The sequence below is a fragment of the Taudactylus pleione genome, unplaced genomic scaffold (genome assembly GCF_031769625.1).
Source record: "Taudactylus pleione unplaced genomic scaffold, aTauple2 ptg000327l, whole genome shotgun sequence".
NCBI lineage: Eukaryota > Metazoa > Chordata > Amphibia > Anura > Myobatrachidae > Taudactylus > Taudactylus pleione.
The window spans coordinates 4,625,730-4,637,500 of record NW_028284728.1 but is presented as its reverse complement, the minus strand read 5'-3'; the positions used below and the strand labels follow the sequence as shown (position 1 = coordinate 4,637,500).

At 36.8% G+C, this 11,771-nt stretch overlaps 1 protein-coding gene across 1 annotated transcript in view; it reads left to right on the top strand.

Moving 5' to 3' along the window:
- The first annotated feature begins 585 nt into the window (after positions 1 to 585).
- SIM2 (SIM bHLH transcription factor 2) overlaps positions 586 to 11,771 on the top strand; it is a 194,955-nt gene continuing 183,769 nt past the window's right edge. Inside the window, exon 1 of the mRNA XM_088443125.1 lies at positions 586 to 1,038. Coding sequence (XP_088299251.1) covers positions 864 to 1,038 — 175 coding nt within the window. The 5' untranslated portion in view covers positions 586 to 863. The remainder of the gene's footprint in view (positions 1,039 to 11,771) is intronic.

Below are 11,771 nucleotides of genomic sequence, written 5' to 3'. Positions count from 1 at the left end.
ATATGAGATCGATAGATGTATAGATAGATAGATAGATAGATAGATAGATAGATAGATAGATAGATAGATAGAGTATATATGTATCCCATCCCTCTCCCCCTCCCCATAGCTAGCAGTGCAGGTATAGCAGGAGCAGTTCTCATTCAGTGCAGGAGCTGTGACCTGTTAACCCCCTGTGTGCCGGATGAGGTCACCCATCCTCCCTGCAGCACTGGAGGCGTCACTCAGCTGGGGGCCTATCCAGCCCCTGGACTCGTCCTCTGCAGTTCCCTGTGTGCAGTGGTCCCAGCCCGTGGGTGTCTGGGCACAGGGGGTGTCATGTAGGTGGAGTGTGCCTGCAGCCAGAGAGCCCTGCACACAGGGGGGCACCCTGCAGGCTGTAGTATCACTGTCTGTGCTCACTCTGCATTACTCCTATAATTCTGCTCTATCAGGACTTATACAGAAGGCTGCACCAAGGGGCTGATACAGGAACATGGAGGTAACCCTGATCTATGGTATGTTGGAATAAGGGGCCCTGCTATCACAGAAAGAAGGTACTATTGGAGCATCTCTCTGTTCCCAGCTATGCTGCCTCCTCATACTTCTATGGAGATTTAAAACAATATACAGATTAATTTTATTGACCTTCTCAAATCTTAAGGTTCCAAACTTGCAGCTGAAACCCTTCCATGTCCGCCCAGAGGAGGGACTGAGAGATCCAGCGGGGACTCATGTGCGCTGAGCGGCCGGGAGTCGCAGCCCAGCCAGCACCGTGCACACACAGACCTGCGACTGACTGCGACTGGGGGGATGCACTGTGCCATGCTCTGCCCCGGGGATTATTATGTCAGTGACAGAGTCACCGCTCCCCAGTGATCGCCATGAAGGAGAAGTCTAAGAATGCGGCCAAGACCCGGAGAGAGAAGGAGAATGGGGAGTTCTATGAGCTGGCCAAGCTGCTGCCCCTGCCCGCTGCCATCACCTCCCAGCTGGACAAGGCGTCCATCATCCGCCTCACCACCAGCTACCTGAGGATGAGGGCGGTCTTCCCGGAGGGTGAGTGAGCCCGCACAGCACCACCACTAGCCCCATATGTATATATGTGTGTCTTATTTTGCTTATTCATCATATATTTATATATATATATATATATATATATATATATATATATACATACATACAAGACGGTGGTGCGGCACTCGGGGCATGGAAAATTAATTCAGTCACAGGCCATTAGCAACTTCAACGTTTCAGTTATTATAAACTGTCGTCAGGAAAAAGTAATATATGTGTGTGTGATAAATGTGAGAAAAGTAACATTTCCCAAGAATATTCTTTCCCACTTCAAAGCCTATATTGAAATAAGTTGAAAATAATGCATTGACAAATATATATATATCACTTCAAAAATATTGCGGCAATAGAAATAAATAAATAAATAATTGCGGTAGTAATAATAATAAGTACTAAGGGACCTCTGCTCTTCTATGTGAGCCTGCAGCAAACACAAAGCTTTTGTGACGCAAAAATAATTGTACATGGTAAACACTTGGTTAGAATATCACAGATAAAATATTAGGTCAACGCTTATGATCATTTTATTTCTGCCTTTATAAAGTGTAACAACCTGGAATATATATATATATATATATATATATATATATACACACATATACATACACACACCATGGGTTAATAATTTTACAGAGAAACTATCGCAAAATATCTCATTTTATACTGTTATATGGTCACATTTTATGAAAAAAAAGAAACAAATTACTTATGTTTGTTATATATTATTTTCAAACCAAGTTTTTATCATTAAGAAAAAAAATTGTGACACAAATAACCATTAATTATGTAGGCGGGCTATTGCCAATTTCTACATGTATATATATATGTGTGTGTGTGTGTGTGTGTGTGTGTGTGTGTGTGTGTGTGTGTGTGTGTGTGTGTAAAACGAATCAATATATATTAAACAAATCTGAAAAATCTATCCATGTAGTTATTAATATATAATATACTAGTATAACACATATTCCGTAGATTAGACAGTAGGCAGTAGCTGAGCTCTATCTCATATCTATCTATCTATCTATCTATCTATCTATCTATCTATCTATCTATCTATCTATCTATCTATCATGTGTCCCCTACAATCTGCCGTATATAATATAACAGACACATCCAATATATTCTTCCATTTCTCGTTAAAGAGTAATGGAAGTCTGAAAAGTAAAGTACATGCAATCCCGTGAGAATTACCACAATATTCTCCATATATATATATAGCTACCAAATAGGTACAAACTGTTATGGAAGCGACAGTTATATGTACAGTATTTACCAACAGTGCTTTGGGAAATGAAGGCAGGCAATTGTGGTGCTCCCATAAAATAGGGATGTATACTATACCCATGCACTAATGTACTATTATATCATATCAGCAAGGGGTGGCCGGCGAGGCTATATTATACAAAATATACACTGGGGTGATATATATGACATAATATGACATTTATAGACGCACAGCGGAAGATATATGGAAATAAATATATATAGTCAGGTAGATGCTATGTTGGGAAGCAGTGATGCTCCTCAGCCCCATAGATTAATCCCTCTGTGTATTTCCCCACTTGGTTATGATTATCCTCTCTAGGCAACATTTTTAAAATAAGCAAATGTTCCCTTTATAAAGTCAGTATATAGTAGGGAGAGAATCTTCCCGATGTACTCTCACTATGATGTCCCTGTGTGCCTGGCTAAATGACCAAAGTGTGTAATAATCTGCAGAGAACATTAGATTCACGTGAGTATTCTGCAGGCAGTATATGCAGCTGGTAACCTGTGTACCCCAGTGTTCCCTATGCATGCCACATATATATATATGATCATAATATTAGATTTCCATTTTAGTGTGTATATATATATATATATATATATATATATATATATATATATATATACATATATACACACACACCATACTGGTTACATAATGATCGGGGCCAGCGCCAGGCCTCACGTAGTCCCATAGCAATTAATCTGTTTTTACCTAATTAATCACCGTGATTAGATGGATGACGCCTCCTGGCACTGCCTGTGTTGGATGTCTTGCAGTTATATATTGCTGGTTACGATTCTTCTTTCCAGTCGAATTAAATACATCGCAAGATCTTCCAAGTCCTGTTTAGTTGTTATTTATTATAGATCCCAGCACTGATATAAATAGGCTTTTGTATTATGCTGGCCTGTGGCTCTACTGTTGCTGTGACGCTAGAAACCCGGTTACACGCTGGGAGTTGTACTACCACCACAGGCACACACATATATATACATATACACACACAGATACACACACATATATGTATATATATATATATATATATATATATATACACATGTACACATTATTTAATTCGTTTCCCCACCTCTAATTTGCTGTACAGTAAGTAGCAGAACTGGTGTATTCATTATCACACTGTACAGTAAAATCAGGTTAGTTTTTAAACGATTCTTTTGATGCCCAATTGCTCCTTAACTGCAGAATAACAGAAAGACAAAAACAACAATAAGCAAAGTTTATAACGTAAAACATTTCTAAAACCTTTGTAATTTGAAATGCCTAATTTATGTCTGTGTAGATATAAATGGTTTGGTCTATGAAATATTTACTATACATATAAAAATTATACGGACTTATATATCTTATCTTGTAGCACTTAATGGGATGAAATCCCCCCTATTCTTAATTATAAACTTTCCCTGATAGCGACCGGTCATAATTCATTGCTATTTTTTAACATTCATAATTTAATGGATGTTAATGTCCTGAAATATCCTGTTCATATGATAATGTTAATTTAAATAATGTGGCTTAGTGTTATATGAGTTTATATAAAGATGATGCATAATATATTATTGGACACGGGGTAATAATAAATACATGTATTTAGCATTGATAGTTGCTGTATACTTTTAGCAGACATAAGGCAGAACATGAAATATGAGGATGCAATATTACATCCAGCGCTATTTTTGTATAAAAGGATCATGGGGCCCTGTAAGTAATATATCTGTTAGGCAGGAAGTAGGTTAGTATAATACTTAGTTATGTGACATCTTGTTACTTTCAATACAAAGATCAGCTGTATAATATATTACATGTTACACTGGTTTATATCCTCTATATATGACATAACCACACAGTGTATGTAAATCTATTGGTAATTACTACTACATATCAAAGTTTATTTCTCAGATCCACGCGTAAATAATATTGTATTATATCAGCATCAGTATTATTACATACTAGTGAGATAAAAGGCACGTTAGTTATATTCTTGCATACAGTTATTGCAGGCCACGGTATCAGGATTTCTCAGATACTTTTCATATAAGTAGATCGTAGTTATTTGTGTCGCCCAGCTGCCAATCCCAGTTCGGAATATATACACAAGTGTCTTTCTAGGTGTTGTGGAACTACAAGCACCAGCATTCCCCGCCAGCCGCTTCTTGACCCTTGCATGCTGGTAGTTTGACAACAGTTGTTTTATCTGCTTATTACTGATCTGAAGCTAAAAATCTATATAAAATGAATGCCATGCTTACATGAAGGTAATCCTTATATTATTATTATTCCTATTAGTATTATTAATTATTAATTATTATTCATGTTAATATTTGTGCACGGTGTTGTTCAAATTAATTTAATAGACAAGCAGAAATTACATATGGAATAGTTCATAGACTTGTTCACAAAAGCTTGCACTTTACTCATTACCCTGGCATGGTACAGTAATGCACTTTGATAAATGGGCCCTAAATGAGATATTGCAGTATTCGGTGACAATACTGGAAGACCTATTGGAGTCACAGACAGTAAAATGTAGTATCTATGGTTTTATGTGTAATCAGGGAATTATCTCAGTAATTCCGGATACCGAGGAAATAAGTATTTGTAGATATAATTATATACTATTTAATGGGGGAGGAGCTGGTCTGATAAAAGGGTCAGGGGACTAAATACATTAGCTAGATTAGAACATTAGGCGATTTTTTTTTCCTTGTGGAATATGATTTGCTGTTAGCGTCATTTATATTTTATTACGCAAATCTATTTATTTAGTTATACTATGTATAAATATATGCTATATAAATGTGTGTGTAGAAATATGCAAATGTGTGTGTATGTGTTTAATATTTAATTATATATATAAATATATATATAAATATATAATATCAAAAAAGTATTTGGGCTCCTCTGTATTATTCATCTGATTGATGTGTCCGCTGAGGCTGCATCCGTCTGACGCACTTGGCTGGGCACAGGACGTTGGTACATACAGGGCAGCAGCGGGTGGGATGCTGGTGGGTACATGCGGGCATGCTGGTCATGCATTCGTCTAGTGCACGGCATTACATCTGTCTGCATGATGGTGATATAAGTTCTCATGTGGTGACACCTAGGACATGAGTCTCAGCATCAATGTAGATATATATATATATATATATATATATATATATGCCCCACTGCCCCGCGTGCCCGGTTCTGTTGCGCTCCATTATTTGCCCCTTTGTCACTGCCTCTAGGATCACACGGCATATATTTATACCTGAGATTGGCGACTGACTGATAAAAGTACACTAGCAGTAACGTCATCATGACTTTATTCACTGTAGACTTGCATATGACATTTATCTGCAGCATTCTAATTATGTGTGGCAGTATTACTATATTCAAGTGACCCCATTCAGCTGATCCAGGGGCTTGATGTAAGTTGACGCACTGTAATTCCCGATCTTGTGACTTCTTTTTACTCTACAAGTCTACAGACTTGCTGTGGCACTCTATCTACTATAAGATGTATCTAGTAACTTGCTATGGCACTCTATCCACTCTAAAACGTATCTAGTAACTTGCTGTGGCACTCTATCCACTCTAAGACGTATCTAGTGGCTTGCTGGGACACTATCCATACTAAGATGTATCTAGAGATTTGCCGTAGCACTCTATCCACTCTAAGACGTATCTAGTGACTTGCTGTGGCACTCTATCCACTCTAAGAATTGCCTAGTGACTTCTTGTGGCACTCTATCCACTCTAAGAGTTGCCTAGTGACTTCTTGTGGCACTCTATCCACTTTAAGGCGTATCAAGTGGCACGCTATCTAATCTAAGAATGTGCAGTGACTTACTGTAGTTCTCTATCCACTCTAAGGATTATCTAGTGACTTGATATGGCACTCTATCCCCTGACTTATCTAGTGACTTGCTGTGACACTCTATCCATACTAAGATGTATCTAGTGACTTGCTTTGGCACTCTATCCACTCTAAGACATATCTAGTGACTTGCTGTGGCACTCTATCCACTCTAAGAATTGCCTAGTGACTTCTTGTGGCACTCTATCCACTCTAAGAATTGCCTAGTGACTTCTTGTGGCACTCTATCCACTTTAAGGCGTATCAAGTGGCACGCTATCTAATCTAAGAATTGTGCAGTGACTTACTGTAGTTCTCTATCCACTCTAAGGATTATCTAGTGACTTGATATGGCACTCTATCCACTGACTTATCTAGCGACTTGATGTGGCACTCTATCCTCTGACTTATCTAGTGACTTTCTGTGGCACTCTATCCCCTGTATGTGTTACATAGTGTCTTGCTGTGGGGCACTCTAACCCCTGTAAGTGTTACATAGTGACTTGCTGTGGTGCACTCTAACCCCTGTAAGTGACTTGCTGTGGCACTCTATCTCGTCTGGTGACTTGCTCTAGCTCATTATTCACTCTACTTGCTAATCGAATAATATTATTATATACTCTAGCCTACACCTATAGCTGCAAATTTTGATTCTATTCCCTCTAGTGCTGATGTAAAGTGTTGACGTGGCATTCTATCCACGCAAGTATTGATGCTGGCACTCTATCCACGCAAGTATTGAAGCTGGCACTGTAACCACTAAGGTACTGTCCTCAGGTGCCTCTAGCTATTGCCTATAACCTATCTATGAGGAGAGAAGTGACACTGTCTCGGGCGGGGACATGTGAGGACATTCTATGGTGTCTCTTTCTGTGTCTGTCCCTGCACTGCCCGGCTCTGTACTCTGTGACCCCGCTCAGTGATCGCTGACACCCAGAATATAGCATGTATAGTACAGGCTCTCATTTTATTATTACTCCACCGGTAACAATCAATACATGTATATAAGCAAACTTAGGCGATTTCTATGTACTATATTACAAAGTTTAGCACATAGATAGATAGATAGATAGATAGATAGATAGATAGATAGATAGATAGATAGATAGATAGATAGATAGATAGATAACAAAAACGTTATTTTATATATGTAGACACACACATACAGGCAGCAGGCATTCTCACTGCTATGTATAAAGATGGATCAGTTAACGGGACATAGATTTTACTGTAACTATTATTGTGGGGTAGTGATCGCTATACCTTCACCCCCACTCCCACCCCTCCCAAATCGATCTAAATTATTTACAAGTAATAATAATAATAATAATAACGATAATAATAACGATAATAATAATAATAATAATAATAACAACAATAATAATAATAATAATAATAATAATAATAATAATATTGCCGTTTGCATCCATTGCAGACACAATTGTATCGTAGCTACATAAATGTCACTTACGGCATGATGGAAACCCCAGTCTGTCTACTGCTTCTAATTATACTATGCCAGTATTCCCAGTCTACTCTTTCCCCAGTCACACGCAGACGTGTGTATGTATATATATATATATATATATATATATATATATATATATATATATATATATATATATAATTATGCTATGCTTATAATTATGCTATGCCAGTATTCTCAGTCTACTCTTTCATCAGTCACACGCATATGCGTGTGTGTAAATGTATATATATATATATATATATAAATAATTATATATATATATATAAATAATTATATATATATATATATATATATATATATCACAGTATTAGACCCCGGGGTGCACTAGACATAGTTACCCGGCAGTGCAGTGCTATAGTACAATGCGGGGCTCTCTATATATAACACACAGTATTAGACCCCGGGGTGCACTAGACATAGTTACCCGGCAGTGCTATAGTACAATGCGGGGCTCTCTATATATAACACACAGTATTAGACCCCGGGGTGCACTAGACATAGTTACCCGGCAGTGCAGTGCTATAGTACAATGCGGGGCTCTCTATATATATAACACGGTATTAGACCCCGGGGTGCACTAGACATAGTTACCCAGCAGTGCAGTGCTATAGTACAATGCGGGGCTCTCTATATATAACACACGGTATTAGACCCCGGGGTGCACTAGACATAGTTACCCAGCAGTGCTATAGTACAATGCGGGGCTCTCTATATATAACACACAGTATTAGACCCTGGGGTGCACTAGACATAGTTACCCGGCAGTGCTATAGTACAATGCGGGGCTGTGGATTATGACATCAGCGTAGAATGGTGTCACCAGGATACATACATCTATAATCTATAATCTATCTGTAATGATGCGGTTTACTGCCCTCAAACCAGGGACGTTTTTTAGTAAAATATTTAAAATAAATAAATACTAGTAAAAAAATGTAAATACCTTAGTATATTATAATTACTACCATACTATTTATAGTAGTAATACACATACTGATGTTACCTAGGTAATCAGCATTGTGTATAATGTTATATCACTAGGTGTTTTGTCCTGGGCATGTAAATGTATGTTGCCAGGAGAGGCTGCTCATATATATATATATATATATATATATATATATATATATATATATATATATATACATATATATATATATATATATATATATATACATATATATATATATATATATACATATATATATATATATATTACTCTATCTACTTACTTATATTATACATGCATGTATGTATATGTGTATGTATGCATGTGTGTATGTGTGTGCATGTATGTCTACCTATATATATATATAATTAACATTATAGTACAATTGTATCTGGGACATGAAGGGCTGCCGTGAAATTAAACCCACTATAACATATGAAGATCACTTGAGAAAGTACTGAGCGATTCAATGAGATTATATTCCCCTTGTATGTCACGTAATTAATTACACTCCCCTTAGTATAATTCCTTACTTCAAATGAGCAATTACTGACCAATATCAATTAGAATCTCTTGGAAATAGCGATTAATCTCGTATTCCCATCACATTCTGTGGACATAAAACGCATTGCAGCGATTAGATTGTAATATTGATGAATCGCAGGAGATCACCTCCCTACTCAGATACAGTATGATAATTGCTTGTGTAGCAGAACGCACTGGAAACAAGTAGTTACAGTATAAACTATCTCTGATAAGAGGTTACGCATGTAGAAATCGCCTGTGTAGCCTAGCCCATACACACACGTGTCATTATACTATGTGCAGAGAGCGCACAGAGACCCCACAGAGCTGCCATAGGAGTCTCCCACATCCACACCCTCAGGTGCATCACAAACCCCATCACTGACATTAGGGAGACAGAAAAGACAGCCCTAATCCTTGCAGGGAATCGCTGGACATTGTGGTCCCACAAATAGCAGCATGTAACACTTGTGATATGACCCCTTCTCCCCAGACTCTCAATTTTGCACTTATGTGCATTTTATGTGTGTGTGTATGTATATATATATATATATATATATATATATATATATATATGTGTGTATATAGTGTGATCTAAATTCCCAGTCATGTCTTAACTGTGTTGCGTTTGTATGATCTCCCAGTGTGTGTGGGTTTCTTCCAGGTAATCCACATTCCACCTTTGCCCCAGTAACATACAATAATAACAACATCAACAACAACAGAAAAACTAACCCTGATGTGTAACATATGTACATGTGTATATATATATATATATATATATATATGTATGTATATGTGCTATCTTGCTTAGTCATATAATATATATTATATATATATTAGATGTGCAAGCAAAGTAACATTTCTCAAAATACATTTGTTCCCACTTCAAAGCCAGTATTGAAATAACTAAAGAAAAATTACATTAACAAAGTACATTCTATATTTTTCTCTCTGTCATGGACAAATATTTTTCACTTAAAATGTATAGAAATAATTTATTTTATGAATTAATTTTCTGATCTTTTAAACTGTTCGCCATTGTTTGATCTAGTAGCCACAGTACTCTTTGTATATAGAATATATATTAATTTGCATCTGATTGACGCTGGACAAGATAACGTGAGATATGCTGTCACTCTTATGACATGTATGCATGTAGATATATTGGTAATTTAACTTATATTTATACTTCATTAAGTTTCTCCCAGTCAGTGAATCCCTATATGGTCTTAGTAAGCCCATATATTAACTGGATATAACTTTTATGGTGAAATAAATAACGGTGTTAATCTTGTTTGATTTCTTTGCTATGTTTTTATCATTAAATCCTCACCACAGTTCGCTGCTCAGTACAGAGGTTAAAGTACGTACGTGAAGCTGAATAGTACATTTAAACATAAAAAGACTGGCAGAGTTTTTTGATTTATACATAAAGAAAAAAGTTTCTGCAAAAACCGCTGTAAATGAATAACATCCTTTTAGCTCAGCTGTGCTCCATCCACATGTGAACCACTTTTTAAAATAATTCCTTTGACCTAAAGCATGTCATGATTTCACCACTTAGCATCACGTTTTCAAGTGGCTAATTTATATATGTTTATATTAATATTACGGTACTTTAGTAAGTATGCTATTAAATCCTTGGGAAAGCTCGCTGATGCTGCAAAAGTCTGCTTGAAAATGTCAGGCATGATTTTTACCTATTTCGCAAGGCTATGGTTTGAAAGCTTTAATATAGCATATTTAATGTGTTTAGAGACAGTCCTAAAGCCTTTGGCAAATATACTCTACTTTTTCTATAGTGGGATTAAAGAGAGAAGAGAGGAACTGTGCCTTCTTGACTTTTACACAATGTCAGAACAATTCAGTATACCCTGACATAATACTTTAGAAGTTGCTCATAGCCCACTGCCATATTTCTTTTAACCTTTCCCACTGACTTGATACATACATATTCTAGCACCTGTAATCCTTTATCAAGTATTGTTTTATAGGATTCCACAATTAAAATTAAAATTATTTGCTGTATAAAATATTTGCTGTCAGACATTTTTCTAATATGGTCAGTAAAATGTTCCTTATGTTTGGGATTGGCTCCCCTCTAGCACTGTATGAAATAAATGGGTAAGGCGCTGCGGAACACTTGTGGCGCCATATATATAAAGGATAATAATAATGGGTGTTATATATATTGTAGACTAGTGATTCATCTTGTTTGTCCCTAGTGTGACAGATTAGTAGACTGATACTGTAGTCTGTATTGTGTCAGTGATATTGGAGTTTCCTGATCTATAGATGGGCTGAACCATCTTATCAATATTGTTTGTGCAGAATGAATGACTGCCCCCCACTGCGAGTGCAGGTGAGGGTCCCACTCAGCTGTAGCAGAGCACCGAGCAGTGTAGGTGGTGCGCCCTGACCCAGAGATTACAACCACTGTAAATTACTTAAACTGCATACACACACACAACGATTTTGTTACTAACGATTTACTGAACGATTTTCTGTCAGATTATCGGTCAGTTTTTATTAAAGTGTAATGAACGATTTTTACAACGATTGAACGATAAACAATATCGTTAACGATAATCGTTCAAAAAATAGTTGTTTGTGTATGCACCTT